We start from the raw sequence: 26,043 nt of genomic DNA on the forward strand, positions 1-26,043 counted from the left end.
GTAGCCAAACAACAAGAGATTGTAGAAAGAAATACTCAATCAAAGGAACTCACAAGTCAGGTTGAAACTGACACAAGACAGAAACAACAAAAGGCAGATGTGACAGTTGTTGCTAACCTAAAAACTCAACAAACAGAGAGTGTCACAAAAACAGAGGACAATAGGACATTATCTCTCAGAATGGGTATTAAAGATGAGGAAGCATGTCCTAAAACAGTCACTGTTGAAGACAGAACTGCCAATGTTACCTATATAGAAGGAATTAAAGTTACTGTGGAAGAAAGCCAATCCAAGACAGTCAGGATTAAAGATGAATACGGTAGTGTTGGGCCATTTGAAGCAACAGAAACAAAACAGGATCAAGTTGACAGAACATTTTCAGCACCTGTGATGGAGGTTGCATCTGAAAAAATGCTGGTAGTTAAAGATGTAGATGTTCAATCAGATTCTTCCACACAAGTAGAGGGAAAGGAAAGGAAGGAAACAATCAAAACAGAAGAGAGGCAGAAGTCTGACAAAACATCAGAAATTCTAGTTGAGGACAGCCATTTAAAAGAATCTCTAAAAGACAAAGACCAGAGGTTGGGCAAAGGTGCAAAGGTTACTGTGGAAGCAATACAATCCAAGACAGTCAGGATTAAGGATGAATACGGTAGTGTTGGGCCATTTGAAGCAACAGAAACAAAACAGGATCAAGTTGACAGAACATTTTCAGCACCTGTGATGGAGGTTGCATCTGAAAAATATCAAAAAGTTAAACATGCAGATGTTAAATTTGACACCGTCCAAAGATCTGTTAAACCTGACAAGCTAATAAAAGACCTTCCATCAAGCAGAGAGAATGTTTATGAAGCTGCTGAAGTTTCTGGTGTAAGGCTTTCACAAAGTCCAGACTCTGCTAAGGAGAGTCCAGACTCTGCTAAGGAGAGTATTGTAGAAATTGTAGCCAAACAACAAGAGATTGTAGAAAGAAACACTAAATCAAAGGAACTCACAAGTCAGGTTGAAACTGACACAAGACAGAAACAACAAAAGGCAGATGTGACAGTTGTTGCTAACCTAAAAACTCAACAAACAGAGAGTGCTAAAACAGACTTAGTGGTCACAAAGCATTCACCACGGCATGAGGAAGTTGAATATGATTATACATCCCAAAGGAAACCAGAGTCCCTGAAAGACCATAGACAGGTTACAGTTGGAAGCATTCAGTCCAGAACAGACTCAGTTAAGGATGTTGTTTATAACGTTTCTACAACTGCAGAATTGAGGCAAGAGCAGATAGAAAGTAAGTCTTCGAGGACTCCTGTAATGGATGTTCCATATGAAAAATCATTGATTATGAAAGAAGGAGACACTGTATTAAATACTCCACAAAGGTATATTACGCATGATGAACTAGTAAGAGGCACTTATGAGTCAGAGAAAGCTTATAGTCAGAAGTTAGATCAAACTGAAGAGAAAGTTCAAGAAAGCAAGTCAAAGGTTGAAATACTTGGTGACAAAACCACCAAAGTGGCTCCATTTGAAAGACACGATACCAGACCAGACTTTGCAGATAAAGAAATATTACCAGGCCGAGACACTTCTGAAAAATACGCCTGTAGTGGAGTTGTTGGAGATACTCAAATAGACTTTGCAAAACAGACTTTACATGAAAGCAATAAATCAGATTTTATAGCAGAAGACATTAAATCAAAGACAGTCCCGTTTAAAGACAAAACAGCTAAAGTTAGGAAGGAAACTATCAAAACAGAAGAAAGGAAGAAGTCTGACAAAACATCAGAAATGCTAGTTGAGGACAGCCATTTAAAAGAATCTCTAAAAGACAAAGACCAGAGGTTGGGCAAAGGTGCAAAGGTTACTGTGGAAGCAATACAATCCAAGACAGTCAGGATTAAAGATGAATACGGTAGTGTTGGGCCATTTGAAGCAACAGAAACAAAACAGGATCAAGTTGACAGAACATTTTCAGCACCTGTGATGGAGGTTGCATCTGAAAAATATCAAAAAGTTAAACATGCAGATGTTAAATTTGACACCGTCCAAAGATCTGTTAAACCTGACAAGCTAATAAAAGACCTTCCATCAAGCAGAGAGAATGTTTATGAAGCTGCTGAAGTTTCTGGTGTAAGGCTTTCACAAAGTCCAGACTCTGCTAAGGAGAGTCCAGACTCTGCTAAGGAGAGTCCAGACTCTGCTAAGGAGAGTATTGTAGAAATTGTAGCCAAACAACAAGAGATTGTAGATAAAAACACTCAATCAAAGGAACTCACAAGTCAGGTTGAAACTGACACAAGACAGAAACAACAAAAGGCAGAAGTGACAGTTGTTGCTAACCTAAAAACTCAAGAAACAGAGAGTGTCACAAAAACAGAGGAAAATAGGACATTATCTGTTAGAATGGGTATTAAAGATGAGGAGACATGTCCTAAAACACTCACTGCCAATGTTACCTCTATAGAAGAAATTAAAGTTGAAAGACAGTCCACGGTTATGACACCAAGAAGCTCATTAATTCACCAAGATGCTTTGGAAAGACAACAGAAATTGGTTCAACCTGAGGAAATTAAGACAGAAACAATAACGTGCAAAGATAAAATCATCAAAGCGATTTGTGAAAAAGGAAACCAAGAACTAAAAGACATTATACAAGAACGTATTAAAGGAAGGTTGTTAGTTACACCCCAAAAAATAAGTGAGGAAATGCATCCAACACAAGTTATAGTTGAGAAAGAAAAATACAAACCTGAAATAACAGAGTCAAAGTCTAAGATTGAAATGCTGCCCAGAGTCATAGAGCCTTCAGTAACAGATACAACCATGCCAAATACGATTGAGACAAAAACCCTCGACTATAAATCAGAAGTGTGTCCAGAATACGGGGAAGTTGCCACGAAGAAATGGGAAGCAGAAGTTGAACAGTCTCATCTGGAAGCAGACATCAGATATATCCCTCCCCAGGAAGTTGAAACCATAAGCACAAAGGAGGGAAAAGCTCAAGAGCTTCAGTCCCTCACAAAAAAGAAGGTTTTTTCTTTGGAACCAGTAAGGAAGGAAATTGTCTCCGTCCAAGAATCTTCCAGAGGTATAAAGGGAGAAATGTTATGTGTCACTGAGCACGTGTTTTTGATCTGAGCACCAAACATTGTTGTGCACCTCTTTGTTCTCATTCTTTTAAGGCTTTCAGTGTCAAACGTCATCATTTCAAGAGGACATCCATGTCATATCACCCATTGCTTTTGGGCACAAAATCTATTCTTGCTTATTGTGAAGAACCGTCATGCTGAGGTCATTGGTCATCACCACATCTCTCTTTTTTACCTGCCACAGATTTCTATTGTATGTTGAGTTTTTTCTAATCTTTGTTCGTTGTTGTACCCGTTTTTGTTGATATTGTTTTGCACAGATGAGGTGAGGAATGTTTTTGTCAAAGTGTTGGCAGAACAGCCTTCTACCTCGTCGAAGGCAGTCTTCCAATGTTGTCTGTTTTTATTGTGTTCTGTGTTATATGTCCTTGCATGGTTCAGTGCTCACCATATCAGTCTTAGTGAGGTCCTAATTGTCTTATAATTTCATTTCCAAGTTCCTGTAAAGGAGAAGGAATCACCCCCACAAGTCAAAGAAGAACTAGTAAAGCCAGCTGCTCCTGAAGCAGGTACTCAACTTCTCTTTTTGTGTTTACATCTGTGTGTTTCTGTGCAAGGTTTTCTTAAGGCATTCGTAAAGAGTGTCACTCTTTTATTAAATATGAATCTTTGAGACTGAGAGTGTCTGCAGAGCTATCAGTTGAATTCCCTGTTTACCTTGTACTTGAAGAGAGCAAACCGCAGGCTGCTGTAAAAGTTCAAGAAGCTGTCAAAAGGCCGAAAGTCACTGACAAAACAGAGAAGTTGGAGAAGAGAGTGACTCCAAAAGAAGAAACCAAGCCAGGTATCCAGACAAGATTCCTTAAAGAATTGATACCAACACTGTGTCTTGTAGTGATACTGCAATACTTCAATTTCCTATTCTTTTATAATTGAAGTGACCAAGTATCAACATGTTGAGAAGACTGAAGAACCAACAAAGATGGTTGAAGTTGTGGAAGAAGAAAAATCAATTGTAATAGAGAAGATAGTTCCTGAGACACTTCGAGGTATTTGAAGGACTGAGAGGGAAACAAACTCTTTGTTTTGGGTTTCAGTCCTTTACATCTTACCCTCATCTTGTTTAATCACTGCAAATGCTCATTGTAGTTTGTCTTATTCGGGTTGGTAAGACATTAAGTAGCAGTACAGTCTCCAGCTATGGTCCTACAGTGTTGTCTGCCCTGTTCTTCCCTGTTAATTCACTCTACCTTGAATCCAGCATGAGCATGCCCCATTTGTTCTTGGACAGAATTGAATCTTATATCACCTCTTTATTTTTTACTTATGATACTATTCCTTGTAATCCAGCTAAATCATGTGATACTGGAGTACTTTGCTTTGTGTCGTCCACATTCTTCAGTTTCAGAGTATTTATTTCTGAATGTGTTCGATGACAAATTCTTACAGTTCTTTTAGAGTTTCTAAACAATGAAATTGCTGTTCATGACAGATTAGATGGCCTGATTAACAAGTTTTTTTGACTATACTTTTGTATTAGATGAAACCAAGGGACCTGTCCAAGCACCAGGAGGAGTCAAGAAAGGTAGGACCAACAATTACCATTCATTTTACTTTAAGTCCATACATTGTGCAGCACATTGCAGGATGTCATTGTCCCCTCACTCTGTTACAGCACCAAGTAGCATCCCCATATATAATATACACTGTTAGGACCATTAATTAGTTCTTACATACATATCGAAGCAAACACTCTGCAACATCCCTTAAAGTTAATAATCTTACATTTATATACAGAAAGTTGTCTTCTCTTGTGTGGGTCCTCCTGTATGTCTGCTTTGTTTCTGTTCCTGTTGTCATGTAATCTTAAATTGTTTTAGAATTAGCTTTTTTATTTTCTTTACATTTATACTTCACTTATTTTTGCACAAATATTCTAATGTCAGATAATTGTCAGTAAGTAATGTCAAACCTTTGCTGCCTCAGAAATGGTGGTTCTGCACAAAAAGGGTAAAATTCAGTTGGAAGAGGCTGGGACATTTGAGATTCCCACCTTGAAGAAAACAACTACAGTCATGAGGGAATATGAAGAGGAGCATGAGATGATCAAACTGAAGAAGATTCCATCAGTTCCACTTAAAGAGTCTGAAGAAGAAGAAAAACCTCAGAAAGTCACCACGACCACAGTGTGTGAGGTTGAGGAGATAGTGTACAAAGAAGAAGTTGTCGAGATGTCAGTCGCCACCAGAAGAACCGCAGAGGAGAGGAAACCTAGAGAGAAAACAGATGTGGTGAAAAAGACAGGAATCACAAAGCCCAAAGACAAGGAACAGAAAGAAGCTCCTAAAGATGTATGGACCCGCCAGAAAGTCATCCCACAGGAGGAGAAACCAGAAGATAAGATTTCTCTGAAGAAAACTCCCAAAGCCTTAAAGGAGGAGGAATCAGCTCCACCTAGTGTAGCTTTGAAGAAAGTGAAGAAATTGCCTTCAGATGAAGTAGAACCAGAAGTAATTAAGCTAAAACCATTTGAGAAGCCTGTTAAGCCATCTGAGGAGACAGAGAAAGATGAGACGGATAGGACAGAGAGGGACGCTGTACCTTTCCAGAAGGGAGAGAGGATCCCGAGAGAGGTGGAAACTAAGACAACTCCAAAGAAACTGGACACAGCTCCTGCAGAGGAAAAGGAGCCACCAGCCAAGGTGCTGAAACCAGTAGATAAAAAGAAAACTCCAGAGAAAGAGCCGGATGAGGTTAAAGCACCAACCAAGGTGAAGAAAATCCCAACACAAGAGCATGAGATGGAAAGTGTGAAGCTGAAGCCCTTCTCCAGGCCTTCCAAAGAGGCTGCAGAGCCTGAGAAGAAACCACAAGAGGACAAAGAAAGGAAGTCAACAGATGAGCTGCGCCCTCGCCGCACAAGTCCAGCCGAAAAACTGAAAGAACCAGAGACTGAAGCTAGACCTAAGAAACCTGAGGTCCCTGAAGCTCCGGAGAAGAAGCCAGATAAGGTAAAGGAGGCTGAAGCGGTTCCTGCAGCGGAGACCGTGTCTCATGTTCCAGCTTCTGTTAAGAAACCTGAGAAGGTTCCTGAGGAGCCTAAACCTCTGCAGCTGAAGAAGGGATTCACACCAAAGGTCAAAGAAGAAAAGGAAGAAGTGTCTTTGAAGCCTTTGGAGCAGCTGAAGAAGATTCAGCTGAAAAAGACACCATCTCCTAAGGTTGAGAAGCTTAAAGAAGCAGAGAGAGTACCAGTTGAGAGGAAGTCAAGTATCGATAAACTTAAAAAGATTCCTAAAACTGTTACACCAAAAGACTCTATTGAAGCTGTCACTCTCAAAAAGATCCCAAAGAAGCCTTCACCAGCGGAGGAGAAAGTTATAGAACCAGCAAAGCCTGATAAAGGAAAGGTTCCCTTAGTGAAAAAAGTTTCTCCTGGTGCAGTGCAGCCAGAGGAAGAAGTGCTCAAAGAGAAGTTTGAGGCTGAAGAAGAGGCTGAACAAGAGGAGGAAGGCTGGGAGCTGGGTCCTGGGGAGAGTTATGGCTCTGAAGACTGGGAAGGTGAAGGAGAGGAAGGTGCTCTGGAGGTTCCAGGGTTGGCCAGGAGAGGTGAGATGGTGGTGGCCCCAACATGTGATGACTGGGAAAACCCTCCCTTCATGCCTTGAATAATCTCTACCCATTCCCACCATCATGCCTCCATTTAAATCGTTTTTACCCCATCATATCCTAAATGTGACGCAATTGACACCATCTTTTACTTGTACTTATGTTAATTACCACTCTTGTCTTGTCATATTCATTGCTTTATGTCATCTATGTTATATCATCATTTCATTCTTGTGAGTCCCCACTTGTACCATCTTTTCTGTTTGTTATGTTTGTCTTCATGGTGTAACATCAATATAATGTCTTCATTAATTCATGTAATGTCTTAATTATACATTATTCATCCGTTTGTGTTGTCTATATTATTTATCACCAATGCATTCCATTCATATATTTACCATCATCATCACTTCATGTTTCCCTATGCATTGAAGTAGACATTACATCCCCCTAGCACTGCCATGTTTATGAATACATTAGCATATGATTATGTTGTGTGCAGCACATTCATTTAACTTGTCTTTAAACAGAGGGTCAACCAGCAGAAGAAGCAGGAAGAGGTAGAGGTAGAGGACTGAAACGTAAGTTGTCTTAATAAATCCATTAAGTATGAATTCTCAGCAGAGATGGTGCCACAGCATCTATCTTGAAATTCAAATGTTAATTGATTGTCTTCCATTTTTATTTCAGCCAAGCAGACCCCATCCCCTGGAGAAGGCAGGGGCCGTGGTCTGAAACCTGGTGGCAGAGGTCCAACACCACCAGACGAGCCCTTCGGAGGGTTCAAACTCAAAGCTGTCCCTCTGAAGTTCACCAAGAAGCTTCAGGACATTGTTCTGAAGGAGGCTGAGTCTATCGGCTCTGCTGCTGTGTTTGAATGTGAGGTCTCGCCTTCCACTGCTATCACCACATGGATGAAAGATGAAAGCAACCTGCGTGAGAGCCCCAAACACAAATTCACCTCTGATGGTAAAGATCGCAAGCTGAACATTATTGATGTCCAGCTGTCTGACACTGGTGAATATACTTGTGTGGCCAAGAATGCTGGCAAGGAAATATCATGCACAGCCAAGCTCATTGTTGAAGGTATGTTCATCTCTTTTTCAAGCCTAAAATAAGACAAAATATACTAAAGCTAGATCCCACCCCATCCCATCCTATCCTATTCTATTCTATCCCATCATATCCCATCCCATCCCATCCTATCCTATCCCATCATATCCCATCCCATCCCATCCTGTCCCATCCTATCCTATCCTATTCTATCCTATCCTATCCTATCCTATCATATCCCATCCCATCCTATCCCATCCTATCCTATCCCATCCTATCCTATCCCATCCTATACCATCCTATCCTATCCCATCCTATCCCATCCTATCCCATCCCATCCCATCCCATCCTATCCCATCCCATCATCTTGATGTCTTAAGAACCACAAATAGAATCTATTATACTCTTATGTAAGTCTTGTCAGATTGCTCATCATGTTATCATCTTCCCACAGAGCTACCTGTGAAATGGATCAAAGAGCTGGATGAGGATACTTCAGCTCTGAAGGGTCAGCCTATATATATGACCTGTGAGTTGAACAAAGAGAGAGAGGTGATATGGAAGAGGAATGGGGAAGTCCTGAAGAAGAAAGCCGGCAAGGTTCAGATTAATATTATTGGTATGCAGCACGCTGTGACCATCCAGAAGAGTTCTGAGGAAGATGCAGGTCTCTTCTCATGTGAAGTGTCCGGCCAGGAGGATGTGAAGACTACAACAAATGTCAAAGTGATTGGTAAGCACTGGAAGATATTCTACATGTCCATAAACACAGTCACACAAATAAATACCAGTAATTTATATAGAAATATTTAGTACATTGGAGTGGATTAGGGCAGAAATTCTGTTTGTAATACCTCATGGCACCACGTTTGGCCCATTGATGACAATAATCTTCTTACATTGATCTGAACAACATTAGGCAAGGCAGTTTATTTATACAGAGCATTTCATACACAATGGCAACTCAATGTGCTTTATACATAAAACAAACATTTAACAGTAAGAATTGGACATTTTAAAAAAACAACATAAAAACATGCAATCTGAGAAATAAAAATAAAACCCAATAATAGTAAACATACATTTTTTCCTTCCTTCTGTCCTTCCTTCCTTCCTCTTTTCCTTTCTCCCTCCCTCCCTCCTTCCTTCTTTCCTCCATCCTTCCTTCCTTCTTTTCGTTCCTCCCTTCCTTCTTTCCTTTCCTTCCTTCCTCGCTCCCTCCTACCTTCCTTCCTTCTTTCCTTCCTCCCTTCCTTCCTTTCCTCCCTTCCTTCCTCCCTCCTTTCCTTCCTCCCTTCCTTCCTTTCCTCCCTTCCTTCCTCCCTCCTTTCCTTCCTTTCTTCCTTCCTCCCTTCCTTCCTTCCTCCCTCCTTTCCTTCCTTTTTCCTCCCTTCCATCCTTCCTTCCTTCCTTTCCTTCCTCCCTTCCTTCTTTCCTTTCCTTCCTTCCTCTCTCCCTCCTACCGTCCTTCCTTCCTTCTTTCCTCCATCCTTCCTTACTTTCCTTCCTCCCTCCCTTCTTCCCTTTCCTCCCTTCCTTCCTCCCTCCTTTCCTTCCTTTCTTCCTTCCTCCCTTCCATCCTTCCTTTCTTCCTTCCTCCCTTCCATCCTTCCTTCTTCCTTCCTTCCTTCCTTGACTCGAGGACAACAGGAGGGTTAACCTTTTTTTCCTGCAGTTACATTCAGATATTCAAATATTCAAAGGCAGAATATTGCAAATACAGATTGGCTTGGATTCCTAGTCCCTGAAAACCACCTGAACTTAGATGTAGTAATCCTGAGTTATTGCCATATTGTCTATGCAGTGGTGTAATGGACACTTATCATGTTAAACTCCCAACAGAAATCGTCAAGGATTGGATTGTGAAACCACTGAAAGACCAGCATGTGAAACCAAAGGCTGCTGCTACGTTTAAATGTGAGCTCTACAAGGAGACTCCCAACTGGAAGTGGACCAAAGGAGAGAATGAAATCACTCCTTCTGACAAGGTTGAGATCAAGCAAGATGGAAAATCACTGACACTCATCATCAAGAACTGTCAGCCTGATGATGTGGCAGAGTATAACTTAGAGGTGGAAGGACGAGTCTACACCGCCAAACTAACACTAGGAGGTTTATTTACCTATTTACCTTTCTTTAAATCACCTCAATGACTTTACTTACCTTTTTATCATTCTGTTGATATTTATTCACACATAAAAACCTCTTTCTCAGAGCGGGAAGCTGATATCCTGAAGCCCCTGGTGAGCATTGAGATACAGGAGAAGGAAGACGCCGTGTTTGTAACAGAAATCTCTGAGGAGGATATTCCAGGAGAATGGAAGCTCAAAGGAGAGGTTCTGACTAGATCCCCGGTAAGACTGGATGGATCCTGTCTTCACAAAGTGTCACATTTAGGGTCTGATTTACTAGAGGTCTGCATGTGCAAACTTGACATCACCCGCAAAAAATGTGCAAGTTGAGGTTTGCGTCTTTCAACTGTGCAAGATAATATGAGCTGTCCATTTAGTTCATTTACCGTAATAAATGTAATATGAGGCGTTGTGCAAAATACAGGGAGGAGAACATGTAAATATGTTATTTAGCACACGTATTGTGATTTACCAAACCTGAAGGTAATATTTCTGACGCTAACTGCGTCTTTAAATAATACCTTTGAAGGACAGGTATTAACCTGCTGTTACTATGGAGACGAGGAGACGGAGGCACAATGACAGAATACACACAGGACGAATGTTTTCCACCTGTGTTAATATTTTTAAAGTGGAATATTTGTGGTTTTACTAACATTGACTTTGTCACTAATACTCTCCCATATGTGGGTTTTTCTGGTAATATTTGTTGTTGTTATAACTCAATATATTAGTTAACCTCTTCCACTAGATCCTAATCACATTTCATTTTGAGCTTGCAGCTTTCTGCTCGTCCAAACTCTCCATTAAGATACAAAACCCTCATTTAAATACTGCTGTCTGCACCTGTTGCACCTGTTGTCATTTACACAGTTATTCTTAGTAGATCACCTGCAAAACACACGCAACAGCACGCGCAATGTATTGCACTGTGCACGCAATTTAGTACCTTTATTTGGGATCTTAGTTAATCAGGCCCTAAGTCTCATATGTATTTGTGCATTTGCATGTTGATGTTGACTGCGCATTATATATGAATTAAATTCTATATATTCATCAGACATGCGAGATCCAAATGGAAGGTGCAGTGCGTAAGCTGACACTGAAAAACTGTCAACTGGACCAAGCCGGCGAAGTGACCTACCAGGCTCTGAATGCCACAACCAGCGCAATGCTCAATGTTAAAGGTAAGCAGAACTCCTGGTATCCAAGACGGGACTTACAACGTACCTTTAGGATATTAGCTGTAAAAATAAAGGTGTAAAGTCCGTTGACAATAAAGCCTTGGGGCATGTGAGCGCGGACCTTAAACCTTTATTTAATAGGGTTGACGAGTTGAATTCATGGTTTTTTGCAGCCCAAGAGGACCAGAAGAAATTTTGATTTCCAATCTCGACTATTTCCAGTGTCATTTATTCTATTATGTGGATCCGTTGTTCTGTTATTGGTACTCGTTGTATTTGTTGTACAGTCTGTTCAGTGGAAATGTAAATGTGTCTGGTCTGTCAGAAATGTGTGTGTTGATGTCACTCTATATTTGTTCTGTTTGTGTGTAATATGTTTTATGTTAAATCTACATACAGTGGCAAGTGTATTACTTACACCGTGTGCTTGGGTTGATAGCTCCCGCAGACAGGAAGTCACGTTGCCTTTAGGTTCTTCTACCTTAAAGAGAGAGTATAGAGTTCAGTAACTGTCTGATTTAATGTTAGGATAGCAACTGATCATTATCATTCCCAACAGTCACAAACAGGAAGTAACCAGTCTGATAGAAAAGAAGAATGTCCTGAAGAATGAAGATTCAAGTCTCAATTTGTCAGAAATGAACCAAACATAAAGATGAATCGGTCCGTCCTCGCGTCAACACTACAGTTATTGTTTAGGTGAAAGATTCCTCTGCAAACATGAAGACCCTTGTTAATTAGCAAGACAGCATTCCTTGATTACTTCATTTCAGCCTATATCACAGCCTCTAGTTCCATTAGATCTTGCTGCAAACAATCCTGGGAATGCAAGATGATTGATCAGATGATGACCAGAAGATGACCAGAAGATGTGTTTCTGTGGGATAAGATGGGATGAGCTGCACTTAGCTTTAGTCTGCAACCAGGAATGAGTCAGGTTTTCATGTCAATAGTCACTGATCTAGCCATAGAAGGGTGTATCATGGTAAACTCACCACTGACTGTAGACTGTTGTGTTGTCTATGTGTGTTGTTGTTGTTTATTTACTGTACCTGTGTCACCTTTTAACCCAGAAATCGAAATGGACTTTATTGTCCCGCTGACGGACGTTTCGGTGCCTGAAAAGAAACAGGCCAAGTTTGAATGCACTGTCACAAAGGATGTTTCTAAGGTCATGTGGTATAGAGGGGATGACATCATCACCCCTGACCAAAAGTATGACATCATCGATGATGGAAAGAAGCATATGCTAATCATTAACTGCTGTGAGTTTGATGACGAGGACGAATATATGATTGAAGTTTCGGACAAAACAGCAACAGCTAGACTCACGGTGGAGGGTAAGTGCTGGACTGCCATTGCTGGACTTAAGCAGCAGAACCTTTAATTGTGATGACTATTCATTGAGTTGGTTACCTCCTCTTTTGACGTAACTCATATGAATATTCCTTACTAATATAATTATAGGTATCAGGCTCAAATTTATCTCACCAATAAAGGACCAAACTGTGAAGGAAGGCCAAACGGCTCGGTTCGAGCTGGAGCTCTCTCATGAGAACATCCCCGTCACCTGGTACAAGAACGACATTAAAATCCACCCGAGCAGAACAGTGGTCACTCATGTGGATGGAAAGAAACATGTGCTAGAAATAAAGGATGTAACTCTAGATGATATTTGCCAAATTAAAGCTGAGGCTAAAGGAATACCTGTCATGGCCAACCTGACGGTCATAGGTAAAACCAACAATAGTCACCTGTCCTCTTCCTGTCCTACTCATCCAATGTTTCTTCTTCTTCTCATTTCACAGTGTGTTCATGTTTGTGTCTGTCCAAACCCACAAACCCATCTTATTGTGCATTTGTAAGACATTGTTTATCTGTGTTGTGTGTCATTTATGTATGTATGTATGTCTTCTGTTTGGCATATCTGTCCTCGTCTTTTATCGACCATCCTCTGTCTTGTTTGTCTTGTTCTATATATATGAGAGTTTTATATGTACAATGGGAAGTCACCCAAACATTTCCATTCCAGAGGGAGATCCGTACTTCACAGTTAAACTGCAGGACTATACTGCAGTGGAGAAAGACAAGGTGGTTCTAGATTGTGAACTCAGCAAAGACGTCGATGTCATGTGGTACCACAACGAGGCCGAAGTTAAGGCCTCTAAAATGTTTGCCATTAAGGCCGAGGGCAAACGCAGGACCCTCATCATCAGGAAAGTCGAGGACAACGACAAAGGGCAATACGTATGTGATTGTGGAACAGACAAGACGACAGCAATGCTTTATATTGAAGGTAAAGGCAGATTTTGCTTTTTTGCCTCACACCTCTGTTGAGGCAACTTTTCCTGTGTTTGATGCACCGCCTCCTAACCTCACCTCAAAGTCCAGTCACACAGCTTTGTGTACGTTTTACACTTTTCCCATTGCTCTCATCACTTCTTAATTACCACTATCATGACATGAATGTGGTCACCCTCACCTCTTTCCCCTTCGGAAAATGGTAGAAAACACTACAAGAGTTTCTAGAGAAAAGCTCTCTTGTAGTGTTCTTCCACCAGAATGTGTGTCTTTGACTTTTCTTTTGTATTGTCTCTGATTTTGTTTGTCCTTTACACAACTCTGGCACTTCTAGATCTATAGGATAGGATGGGATAGGATAGGATGGGATAGGATAGGATGGGATGGGATGGGACAGGATGGGACAGGATGGGATAGGATGGGATAGGATGGGACAGGATGGGATAGGATGGCACAGGATGGGACAGGATAAGATAGGATGGGATAGGGTATGATAGGATGGGATAGGATGGGATGGGACAGGATAAGATAGGATGGGACAGGATGGGATAGGATGGGACAGGATGGGATAGGATGGGATAGGATGGGATGGGATAGGATGGGACAGGATGGGATAGGATGGGACAGGATGGGATAGAATAGGATGGGATAGGATGGGATGGGACAGGATGGGATAGGATAAGATGGGACAGGATGGGATAGGATGGGATAGGATGGGATGGGATAGGATGGGATAGGATAAGATGGGACAGGATGGGATAGGATGGGATAGGATAAGATGGGACAGGATGGGATAGGATAGAATAGGATGGGATGGGATAGGATGGGATGGGACAGGATGGGATAAGATGGGATAGGATGGGATGGGACAGGATGGGATAAGATGGGATAGGATGGGATGGGATAGAATAGGATGGGATAGAATAGGATGGGATGGGATAGGATGGGATAGGATGGGACAGGATGGGATAGGATGGGATAGGATAAGATGGGACAGGATGGGATGGGATGGGATAGAATAGGATGGGATAGGATAGGATGGGACAGGATGGGATAAGATGGGATGGGATAGAATAGGATGGGATAGAATAGGATGGGATGGGATAGGATGGGATAAGATGGGATAGGATGGGATGGGATAGAATAGGATGGGATAGAATAGGATGGGATGGGATAGGATGGGATAGGATGGGACAGGATGGGATAGGATGGGATAGGATAAGATGGGACAGGATGGGATAGGATGGGATAGGATAGGATGGGATGGGATAGGATAGGATGGGACAGGATGGGATAGGATGGGATAAGATGGGATGGGATAGGATGGGATGGGATAGGATGGGATGGGATAGGATGGGATAGGATGGGATGGGATGGGATAGGATGGGATAGGATAAGATCGGATAGGATGGGATAAGATGGGATAGGATAGGATGGGATAGGATGGGATGGGATAGGATGGGATAAGATGGGATAGGATAGGATGGGATGGGATGGGATAGGATGGGATGGGATAGGACTGAACCAAATGGTTTTGCAGAAGTCTTCTTGCAAATTCTTGATCTGGCCAAATGATTTTAGAGCCATTCCTTTTTTTATGGTAATAAGAAAAGTTTGCTCACAGCACAATAGAGGAGGTTACTATGTAGGTGATGTAGAGATGAGGCTTCTATACAGTGTCTTACTACTCTATCTGTGCCTGTCTTTTGTCAAAGTCTGTGCATATTTATGTGTGTATGTGTATGTAAGTGAATTGTCTGTGAGCTCTTAAATGTTTGAGTCTTCAAGTAAGAATTTTGTTCCTTCTCTGAAACGTCAGCTCGCAGCATCAAGATTGTTCGGCCAATGTATGGCACCGAGGTGTTTGATGGCGAGACGGCTCGATTCGAGGTTGAGCTCAGTGAGGACGATGTTCACGGCCAGTGGAAACTCAATGGAGAAGTCCTCAGTCCGTCTGCCGTATGTCTCAAAAACAATTCATCTCAACAGATATTCTCTTTAACTTTGGTTCAGTTCACTTTCATTTTCAATCAATCTTTATTCATATAGCGCCAAATCACAACAAAGTCATGTCAAGGCTCTTTCCACATAGAGCAGGTCTAAACCGAACTCTTCAGGTTTAATTTAAAGAGACCCAACATTCACACATGAGCAGCACTTGGTGACAATGGAGAGAAAAAACTCCCTTTAAACAGGAAGAAACCTCAGAACCAGAACCAGACTCACAGTGGGAGAACATCTGCCTCGACTGGTTGGAGTAGAGAGGAAAGAGAGGAAGGAGAGGAGAGAGAGGAAGGAGAGGAGAGAGAGGAAGGAGAGGAGAGAGAGGAGAGAGAGGGAGGAGAGGAGAGAGAGGAAGGAGAGGAGAGAGAGGAAGGAGAGGAGAGAGAGGAAGGAGAGGAGAGGAGAGAGGAAAGAGAGAGAGAGAGGAGAGAAGAGAGAGGAAGGAGAGGAGAGAGAGGAAGGATAGGAGATGAGAGAGGAAGGAGAGGAGAGAGAAGAAGGAAAGAAGGAGAGGAGAGAGGAAGGAGAGGAGAGAGAGAGGAAGAAGAGGAGAGAGAGGAAGGAGAGGAGAGAGAGGAAGGATAGGAGATGAGAGAGGAAGGAGAGGAGAGAGAGGAAGGAAAGAAGGAGAGGAAGGAGAGGAGAGAGAGATGAAGAAGAGGAGAGAGAGGAAGGAGAGGAGAGAGAGGAAGGAGAGGAGAGAAGAGAGAGAGGAAGGAGAGGAGAGAGAGAGAGGAAGGAGAGGAGATGAGAGAGGAAGGAGAGGAGAGAGAGGAAGGAGAGGAGAGAGTGGAAGGAGGAGAGAGAGAGGAAGGAGAGGAGAGAGAGGAAGGAGAGGAGAAAGGAAGGAGAGGAGAGAGGAAGGAAAGGAGAGAGGAAGGAGAGGAGAGAGGAAGGAGAGGAGAGAGAGGAAGGAGAGGAGAGAGAGGAAGGAGAGGAGAAAGGAAGGAGAGGAGAGAGGAAGGAAAGGAGAGAGGAAGGAGAGGAGAGAGGTAGGAGAGGAGAGGAGAGAGGAAGGAGAGGAGAGAGGAAGGAGAGGAGAAAGAGGAAGGAAGGAAGGAGAGAGAGAGGAGAGGAGAGAGGAAGGAGAGGAGAGAGGAGCCCAGTGCATCATGGGAGTCCCCGGCAGTCTAAGCCGTTAGTGTAGGGGTTATTTTCACTAAATAAGGTCTTCTTTTTTTTTAAGAATCCAAAGTCTTGAAACATTTCCATTCACATATCTCACCTGTCAGGGGAAGTTATGAAGTATGTGAATGTTAAACGTTTCATTAACTGATGAATGAAAGTGAATTGACTTCAGCTCTGACAGCTTTTCCTTTGAGTCTTGATATTTCTGCTGAAGTTTGTCGACTATCTGCAGGACTTTGAGATCGTGGAGGACGGCGCCAAACACACTTTGGTGTTGTACAACTGCAAAGTCCCTCACACTGGTGAGGTGGTGTTCACCGCTGCCAACGCAAAATGCTCTGCTAACCTAAAAGTCAAGGGTGAGCTTTCACTTCCTCATTCTCACTTCTCTTGTGCAGAGTCTTAAGCACATGTTCTACGCCTTAAAGATTCTTTCTTTCTTATCGCTCTTCCGTTTAATTTCATGTTCACGTCTCACTTTTTTGTAATACTGGTTATCTATATTTCTTTCTAATCATTTATGTAATCCTGGATTGATCAACAGAGATCCCAGTCTCGTTTATTACACCGCTGGCTGACGTGCACGTGTATGAAAAGGACGAGGCAAAGTTTGAGCTGGAGATTTCTAGAGAGCCCAAAAGCTTCCGTTGGCTGAAGGGATCTCAGGAGTTATCAAACGATGACAAGTTTGAACTTCTGGTGGAAGGCATGAGACACACTCTTATTATAAAATCTGCCAGATATGAAGATGAAGCCAAATACATGTTTGAGGCTGAAGATAAAAGAACATCTGGAAAGCTGATTATCAAAGGTAAATGATGTCAGAACAGATGGTGTGACATCTTCGTTAGGACCACTCATCACTTCTGCTCTGACTCTTAATTCTGTGTTCAATGTATTTGCCAAAAGCCTTTCAACAACTGACACAATCACTCAGTGGCCAATAGGATGTTGACGCTCTACATACTTTAGTGTGCTTGTGGTCTGGGTCTGTGTGTAGGTCCCTTAGTTCCCTCACCTGCAGCCAGGTTAGACATCTACTGGAAACCCTGGAACCACAAAGCTGTTATAGCAGCATGTTAATGAACATGGTGTCCTCCAGTCAAGGAAGGAAGGGAGGAAAAGGGAAGGAAGGAAGGAAGGAGGGAAGGAAAGGAAAGGAAAGGAAAGGAGGGAGGAAGGAAGAAAGGGAAGGAAGGAGGAAGGTAGGAGGGAGGGAGGAAAGAAAGAACGAGGGAGAAAGGAAAAGAAGAAGGGAGGAAGGAAGGAAAGAAGGACAGAGGAAAGAAGGAAGGGAGGAAGGTAGGGGGGAGGAAAGAAAGAGAGAAGGAGGAAGGGAAGAAAGAAGGAAGGGAGGAAGGAAAGGAATGAAGGAGGGAAGGAAGGTAGGAGTGAAGGAAAGGAAGGAGGGAGGGAGGAAGGGGGATGGAGGAAGGAAAGAAGGAAGGGAGGAAGGAAAGGAAGGAGAGAAGGAAGGAGAGAAGGAAGGAAGGAAGGAAGGAACAGTCAAACGAAGGACGACACGAAGGTTAATGAACATGGTGTCAAAATCACAGATACTACACTCTTATGTTCATAAGCACCTTATAGTGAATATATTAACTTTACTCTGGTTATATCTGGAATGGATGAATGTGACTTGTAGTATAACACTCTGTGACAGTAGCAGGTAGGATAGTTTAGTACTGTGACGAGTGACTTTAGTTTTATTGCTCATGTCGTGGTTTGACGAAGGCTTTTGGGCAAATATGTATTCATACACTTGAGTGAGCAGAGCACTTTAAAGGATGGCTATATGGACACATTACCATCACTGTACTGTTTAAATGTCCAAACAACTCTGTCCCAGCCTCATATTATACTATAACTATAACTACATATATATAACATTTCTGTTTGTCAGGTATTCGTCTTGAGTTTATCAAGCCCATAAAGGATGTGACTGTGAAGGAACGTGAAACTGCAGAGTTCAGCGTCGAACTCTCTCACGATAAGATCCCAGTGGTCTGGTACAAAAACGACCTCCGCCTGCACCCCAGCAAGGTGGTGCACATGTCTGAGGCGGGAAAGGTTCACACGCTGGCCTTCAAAGAGGTCACCATCGACGACACCTCCATGATCAAAGTTGAGGCCATGGGCAAAACCTCAGAGGCCATGCTCACTGTACTCGGTTAGTATCGTCGTCTGGAAGGATTCGACTCCATGCTTTTATGTCCCGCCGTCTTCACAGGAAGCTACTGCAGCTGCTGTTATAAACCTCTTTTCATTATGACTTTAAATGAAAAGTCTCTCTCTGGAGTCCTTTTGGTGCTAGTCCAGCTTTCTGGGATTTACATCATCTTTCTTTTATTGGTTTTATGTAGAGTAAAGTCAAAGAGAGAGAGAAAGTTAGAGAGAAAGATATAAAGTGGGGAAATTAAAGAGGAAGGAAGGAAGGAAAGGAGAGAGGAAGGAAGGAAGGAATGATGGAAGGATGGAAGAATGAATGAAAGGAGAGAGGAAGGAAAGGAGGAAGAAGGAAGGAAAGGAGAGAGGAAGGAAGGAAGGAAAGAGGGAAGGGAGGAAGGAAGGAAGGAAGGAAAGATGGAAGGAAGGAAAGGAGGAAGGAAAGATGGAAGGGAGGAAGGAAAGGAGGGAGGAAGGAAGGAAAGATGGAAGGAAGGAAGGAAGGAAAGGCCGGAGGAAGGAAGGAAGGAAAGGAGGGAGGAAAGGAAATGAGGAAGGAAAGGAAGTAAAGACGGAGGAAAAAAGGAAGGAAGGTAGGACGGAGGGAGGAAAGAAGGAACGAGGGAGGGAGGGAGAAAGGAAAAGAGGAAGGGAGGTGGGAGGAAAGAAGTAGAGAAGGAGGGATGCCTGATGGGGGCATACAGCAGCCATTTATATTCCAGCCTTTAGAAAAAATGAGTCTTCCTTAGTCTTTAGTCTATATGTGAGTCTCTCCATTGAGTCATTGTCTGTAGTCGGGGGCAACGGACCGGAGCCAGATCTTTGTGATGGAGGTATTGGTCTCCTTTGTGCACCGATACTTCCATATGTCCCAAGTTCGGGGGGGTTTTGTATCGTAGTACCTCACATAGCACGACATGGATATGATCCCAGAAAGGTTGAATCTTCCAGCAGGGTTGTTCGTTTGTCTCCGGGCCGGTTTTTAACTGTTTCTATGTTGTTTTAACAGCGTTTGTACTCCATGTTTTTAACTGTTCCTGGTTGTTACGACTTCTTGCAGAGGGCGACCTATACTTCACCGTTAAGCTCCAGAACTACACCGCCGTGGAGAAGGACGAGGTGGTTCTGTCCTGCGAGCTGAGCAAGGCCGCGGGCGAGGTCACATGGTTCAAAGACAGTAATGAAATATTTCCCTCCAAGAACGTTCTTATCCAATCAGACGGCAAGAAGCGCACGTTGGTCTTCAAGAAGGCGGCAAAGAGCAGCATAGGAGCGTACACCTGCGACTGTGGCACCGACAGAACCACAGCCAACCTGGACATCGAAGGTAATACCTGCTGCGGTGATCCAGCTTTTCCCACCAGAACCCGATCAGGACTGCAGAATCAGGCCCAGGCCCGCCGCCATTGGCTGAAACCCTGCGTGCATCTAGACCACAGCTCATCTCCCCTCCATCCATTATCATTGTGTCCCGTCTCATATCAATGTTTGTATATATATGTGTCATCTGTTATTCAGAGTAACAGCTGAGGATGATCCAACCTTTCCATCCTCCACTCATTATTATAACTGTATAGAAACACAGGAAGTCAATGTCTCTACTCTCAGATGTCCTTAGAAACGTTTATATACATGTTATAATATATATATATATATGTTTATATATGTTTATAATACTTACAGACATGTTTTAAGTAGTTATAATAATTCATTGCTAGTTTATAAATGTTTAACCCTCCTGTCTGTTCTGACTTTTCCTTCTTTCCTTGAACTTCCTCTCTCCCTCCTTCTTTCCTTCCTCCTTCCTTCCTTCCTTCCTCCCTCCTTCCTTCCTTCCTTCCTCCTTCCCTCCTTCCTCCCACCTTCTTTCCTTCCTTCCTTCCTTCATTCCTTCCTCCCTTCCTTCCTTCCTCCCTTCCTCCCTTCCTCCATCCCCCTTTCTTCCTTCCTTCATTCCTCCTTCCCTCCTTCCTTCCTTCCTTCCTTCCTCCCTTCTTTCCTTCCTCGAGGACAACAGGAGGGTTAAGCTAACATATAAATATCAAATTCTTTGGATTTTAGTCCTTTTTTAAGCATTTCTCAGCATTAGTTATAACAGGAAGTGATCATATCTGTTCAGAGTGTGGAGGTGTAGTGAGGGTTGGGTTATCGTCTACAGTTACTCCTCCTGTCCTGCTTCTGCATAAACTGTAAGTCGCTCTGAATGAGAGCGGCAGCTACTCGCCCAAACTGTCGTCTCCATGTCCACGTCTCCATGTCCTCTGTACATTCAGACACTCAGCTGTCTTCTGTCTCCCTGTTCAACATCAAGCTGTTCTCACTTGTTGGTTTTGGTGTGTTTTTTGGTTTTCAGTCGGCTTCACCTTCTGCTTGCTCTTCACTAACGTTTCTTTAAACCTCTGCAGAGCGTGATATCAAGGTAGTGCGTCCGCTGTACAGTGTGGAGGTCACAGAGACCGAGGTGGCCCAGTTTGAGACAGAGATCTCAGAGGAAGACCCTCATGGCACCTGGAAGCTGAAGGGAGAGGCTCTCCATCCATCTGGTGTAAGATCAAACACTCAATGCAACTACATGATGTTTGATGTTTTATCTCTAAGCAGGAAAAAAGAGGTTGAGATGATTCCATTTGTTAAAGATTTCTCTTCATGATGAGGAGTTGTATTTATTCTACAGTGTCAGCATATTATTATTATATTGACACATTTCAGGTGCATTAAATGTGTAATTTTAAGCAGATTATTCTTCTTAATTCTGGCAGTTTTCTGCACGTTTGAACCCAATATTATTTACTATTCATGAGCAGTACATTAGCAAATGGTCCAGCAAAAGGGAGGAAGGAAGGAAGGAAATGAGGAAGGAAAGATGGAAGGAAGGAAAGATGGAAGGAAAGAAGGAATGATGGAAGGGAGGGAGGAAGGAAAGAAGGAACGAGGGAGGGAGGAAGGAAAGAAGGACAGAGGAAAGAAGGAAGGGAGGAAGGAAGTTAGGGGGTAGGAAAGAAATGGAGAAGGAAGGACGGAGGAAAGAAGGAAGGAATGAAGGTAAGAAGGAAGGAATGATGGAAGGGACTCCCTCCCTTCCATCATGGAAGGAGGGAGGGAAGGGAGGAAGGAAAGGAAATGAGGAAAGAAAGGAAGGAAGGACGGAGGAAAAAGGTAAGGAAGGTAGGCGGGAGGGAGGAAAGAAGGAACGAGGTAGGGAAGGAGAAAGGAAAAGAGGAAGGGATGAAGGAAAGAAGGAGGGAAGAAAGGAACAGTCAAAACATAATATGATAAACATAATGAATTAACACTAATACTGCCCTTCTGTGGTCAAACACATGTATTATAACCCTTTGTTTCATTAACATATACTGCTCATACATGCTAGAATGGGTTAAGATAATATATATATAATATATAGAAATATTAGAACAGGTACTTTTAAACATCTCACAATAAGCTGAAAATCCTCAGAACACAATTACATAATTAACCAAGCTTTAGTATGCTTTAATTAAACTCAGCATCTCATCCATCCCAATCGTGATAAAACAAATAATGTCATCTTTTGGGACTTTATGGAAACTCTCTCATTGCCTCGTGTTGAACTTCAGAAGAAGAAATTCCTTTTTTTGCTGACTTTCTTTTCCTCCATCTTTTGTTTCTCAGGATGTGGAGATCAAGCAGGAAGGAGCCCGACACATGTTGACTCTCTTCAACTGCCGCATGGACATGGCAGGAGCGGTGGACTTCGCTGCAGCTAATGCTAAATCTACCGCTCAGCTCAGGGTCAAAGGTGACAGAAACAACACTAAACTGTCTAATCATATTCTGTTCTGCTTTTAACCAGTTTAAATAATGTTCCTACATTTTGATGCATTTACAAGGTATTTAATATATTATACACTGCAATAAAACCTCCATATTAACAAGTTATTAGGTCGATATTTAAGATTTTGTGAAGAACTTCTTGAAACCACTTGATTTGCTTTGAAAAGAGGTGAAATACTGACCACCAAAACAACCACTGAAGAGTGTAGCATTCAATAGAAGAATCATCTCTTAACCATCACCTGAAAAAACAAAGTGAACTTAGACTCTCGTAGGCTTTTGTAAACCATTTAGTTTATTTTGTGCATAAATTAGAAGCAAAAATAAACAGAAACATCTCCGGAGTAGCATCTCAATCAATCAATCAATCTTTATTTGTATAGAGGAGAGAGAGAAGAGAGGAAGGAGAGAGAGAGAGGAAGGAGAGGAGAGAGGAAGGAGAGGAGAGAGAGAGAGGAAGGAGAGGAGAGAGGAGAGAGAGGAAGGAGAGGAGAGAGGAAGGAGAGGAGAGAGAGAGAGAAAGAGAGGAGAGAGAGGAAGGAGAGGAGAGAGAGGAAGGAGAGGAAGGAGAGGAGAGTAAGCCTGCATGCTGAGAGAAAATGTTCTGGTAGGTTCATGAGGTTCTATGAGCTCTTTAACATATGATGGAGTCTGACCATTAAGAGCTTTAAAAGTGAGGAGAAAGATTTTCAAAAGGTGAAATCACTTGTTCAGATGGAGACGTTTTATCAGTGTATATATATATATATATATATATATATATATATATATATATATATATATATATATATATATATATATATATATTAATGTAGATCTAGCTTCCTGTCAGACTCTGGTATTCCTGAGAGTGTGAAAATGTAACTGTGTGTCTGCAGAGATAAAGTTGTCAGAGCAGAGATAACAACAGTGAGCTCGCTGGTTACATGAACCATCACTCAGCTGGCTGTCAGACGGCCTTTAACGGGCCGTTAAGAGCCTTTAATTCAAGCATGTGAAGAATCCTGCTGTAAATAGTTGATGTGCTTTTATAATCGGCTCTCATTGTCGTCTGCGTTACCAAACCTCAGCACCAGTTACATCGTGCTGTTACAACACAGACGTTTACTTAACCGTGATGTCAGCGCTTTCTGCATCTGACGTTGGGTAACTCCTGTTGGGAGCGCTGCATTCTCCGTTTCCAGGAAAATGAGGTGATTGACAGGAGCAGACTGGCTACCCCCTGATGGGTTTGGCAGAGTTGGGCTCTCGGCCAATCGTGTCCCTCGGTAATTTTAGAAGCCTCATGCCATATCTAGAGTAGGTTTCCAGCGATTGGCAGGGGGAGGACGCGACCCCATCCCTCACTGGTTCCTGCAGCCATATACATCTGACGGCAGGTCGTATGCTAATTAGCGAGGCCCCCCCAGTGCCAAGTCCCAGTTGCGGCTGCCTTCAGTTGTCCTGAAGGCTCCCAGCAGCCTGCCTTCAGCTCAACCGCACCATGAGGACGAGCCGCTGAGGATTAGCCGTCTCTCTCTCTGGGGATTGTTTGGATTTATCGTGCTTGTGTTTCGAGGGGGGGGCTAACCATGTCTTCTCCTCAATCCAAAGCCCGAGTGATCAGCATGAATAGGCCTCTGAAGGATGTAACCGTGACCGCCGGGGAGACCGCCACCTTCGAGTGTGAGCTGTCATACGAGGGCATCACAGTCGAGTGGTTCCTGGGGGGTACCAAGCTGGAACCGAGTGACAGAGTAAGTCCAAACACACCTGAGTGAGTCTTCACTATGTTTCAACAGGTCAAAGCATGACACTTACTTCCTGAAAGCTTCCTGACACACACACACACACACACACACACACACTCACACACACACACTGCTGGCATTCACTTATTAAACATACTATAGGCTCCGGCTCTCATTGAGGTTCTGGTCCAGAGCCAAGAACCTTTCCTGTCACATTTGTACACAGTGTTCAGTGTTTGAGCTGCAGCCTGTCTGCATATAAGGGCCTGCTGGTGGATCGGGCTTCAAGCTGAGCATTCGATCCTGGTTTTGAGATAACGCAGGAGGGGAGGCTTTTTCTGCCCCGCAAGCGTTTCTGCAGGGGGGGTTATTTATAACAGCTGTGAGAGGCTGGGGCACAGGGCAGGTGGCAACAGCAGATATTTGACAGCTTCAGGTTTAAAAAACACACAACGTGATGTAAATGTGTGAAATCGCCGCTGCTTTCACGCTGGAATAAGAGTTGAAAAGCTCTCAGAGTGAGTCCGGGCCTTGAGACGGCATCTTGTCATAAAGCAGCATTACTTTGATTATTGGTTGTAATTTGAGATCTCTGAGACACACAATCTCTCTCAGGGTTGTGCAAGTGTGAACAAAGATTCACAGACTGCATAAAGAGTTCAGTCACATCTTAAAATGAAGCCACGAGGATGTTTGTTAGTTTATTTGCTGAGTTTCTTTAAATGAAATGAACTCAATGTGCTTTATACATAAAACAAACATTTAACAGTAAGAATTGGAAATAAAACAACATAAAAACAGTAAAACCCAATAATAGTAAACACATACACCCCCCCCCCCCCCCACACACACACACACACACACACACACACTAATAATAGAAACAAAGTATAGAAACATAGAAAGAGAGAGAAATTAAATACTATAATAGAGCATTAAATATTAAATATAAGGTTGCAGCATAAAATCATTAAAAGGACATAGAGTGCAAATGAAAGATTAACATTTAAAGAGCTTTTAAATAAAGAGCTCAATCATAAGCTCAGGAGAAGAGACGTGTTTCTAACCTGGTTTCAGTTCTGCTGGTAGTTTGTTCCAGTTGTGTAAAAGCTGCTTCACTATCTGACCTGAACTATTCCCACCTGTAACATCTCAGGTCCAATGAGTTGACGGCTCTGGTTTCATCACAGTTGGTTTTTCTTTAGTTATGAAATAAAATAAGCTGCAGAGACAGATTTAAACTGAATTAGCATTAATCAAACTTCAGTTGAACCTGCTTAACTGAAGAATAACAATAGATATCTCCATGTCGTCCTCCCGACTGTTTTGACTGTTCCTTCCTTCCTTCCTTCCTTCCTTCCTTCCTTCCTTCCTTCTCTCCTCCCTTCCTTCCTTCCTTCCTTCCTTCCTTCCTTCCTTCTTTCCTCCCTTCCTTCTCTCCTCCCTTCCTTCCTTCTCTCCTCCCTTCCTTCCTTCCTTCCTTCCTTCTTTCCTTCCTTCTTTCTTTCCTCCCTTCCTTCCTTCCTTCCTTCCTTCTTTCTTTCCTCCCTTCCTTCCTTCTCTCCTCCCTTCCTTCCTTCCTTCTTTCCTCCCTTCCTTCCTTCTCTCCTTCTCTCCTTCCTTCCTTCTTTTCCTTTTCCTTCCTTCCTTCCTTCCTTCCTTCTCTCCTCCCTTCCTTCCTTCCTTCCTTCCTTCTTTCTTTCCTCCCTTCCTTCCTTCTCTCCTCCCTTCCTTCCTTCCTTCTTTCCTCTCTTCCTTCCTTCTCTCCTTCTCTCCTTCTTTTCCTTTTCCTTCTCTTTATTCTGGAGCCTATTAAAAGCTCCAGTCAATGATCACT

General features: G+C 42.7%; 1 protein-coding gene across 1 annotated transcript in view; it reads left to right on the forward strand.

Moving 5' to 3' along the window:
* The window catches only part of ttn.2 (titin, tandem duplicate 2), a 225,324-nt gene that overhangs the window by 98,186 nt on the left and 101,095 nt on the right, over positions 1–26,043 (forward strand). Inside the window, 23 exon segments of the mRNA XM_062431355.1 lie at positions 3,407–3,478; positions 3,584–3,655; positions 3,817–3,930; positions 4,025–4,135; positions 4,627–4,671; positions 5,073–6,695; positions 7,226–7,276; positions 7,386–7,781; positions 8,203–8,481; positions 9,591–9,860; positions 9,963–10,102; positions 10,941–11,067; positions 12,138–12,404; positions 12,532–12,798; positions 13,097–13,360; positions 15,185–15,324; positions 16,730–16,856; positions 17,042–17,308; positions 18,401–18,667; positions 19,724–19,990; positions 21,069–21,208; positions 22,315–22,441; positions 24,070–24,212. Of these exon segments, the coding sequence (XP_062287339.1) occupies positions 3,407–3,478; positions 3,584–3,655; positions 3,817–3,930; positions 4,025–4,135; positions 4,627–4,671; positions 5,073–6,695; positions 7,226–7,276; positions 7,386–7,781; positions 8,203–8,481; positions 9,591–9,860; positions 9,963–10,102; positions 10,941–11,067; positions 12,138–12,404; positions 12,532–12,798; positions 13,097–13,360; positions 15,185–15,324; positions 16,730–16,856; positions 17,042–17,308; positions 18,401–18,667; positions 19,724–19,990; positions 21,069–21,208; positions 22,315–22,441; positions 24,070–24,212 (5,576 nt within the window).

This window comes from Scomber scombrus, chromosome 13 (assembly GCF_963691925.1).
Source record: "Scomber scombrus chromosome 13, fScoSco1.1, whole genome shotgun sequence".
NCBI classification, from domain to species: Eukaryota; Metazoa; Chordata; class Actinopteri; order Scombriformes; family Scombridae; genus Scomber; species Scomber scombrus.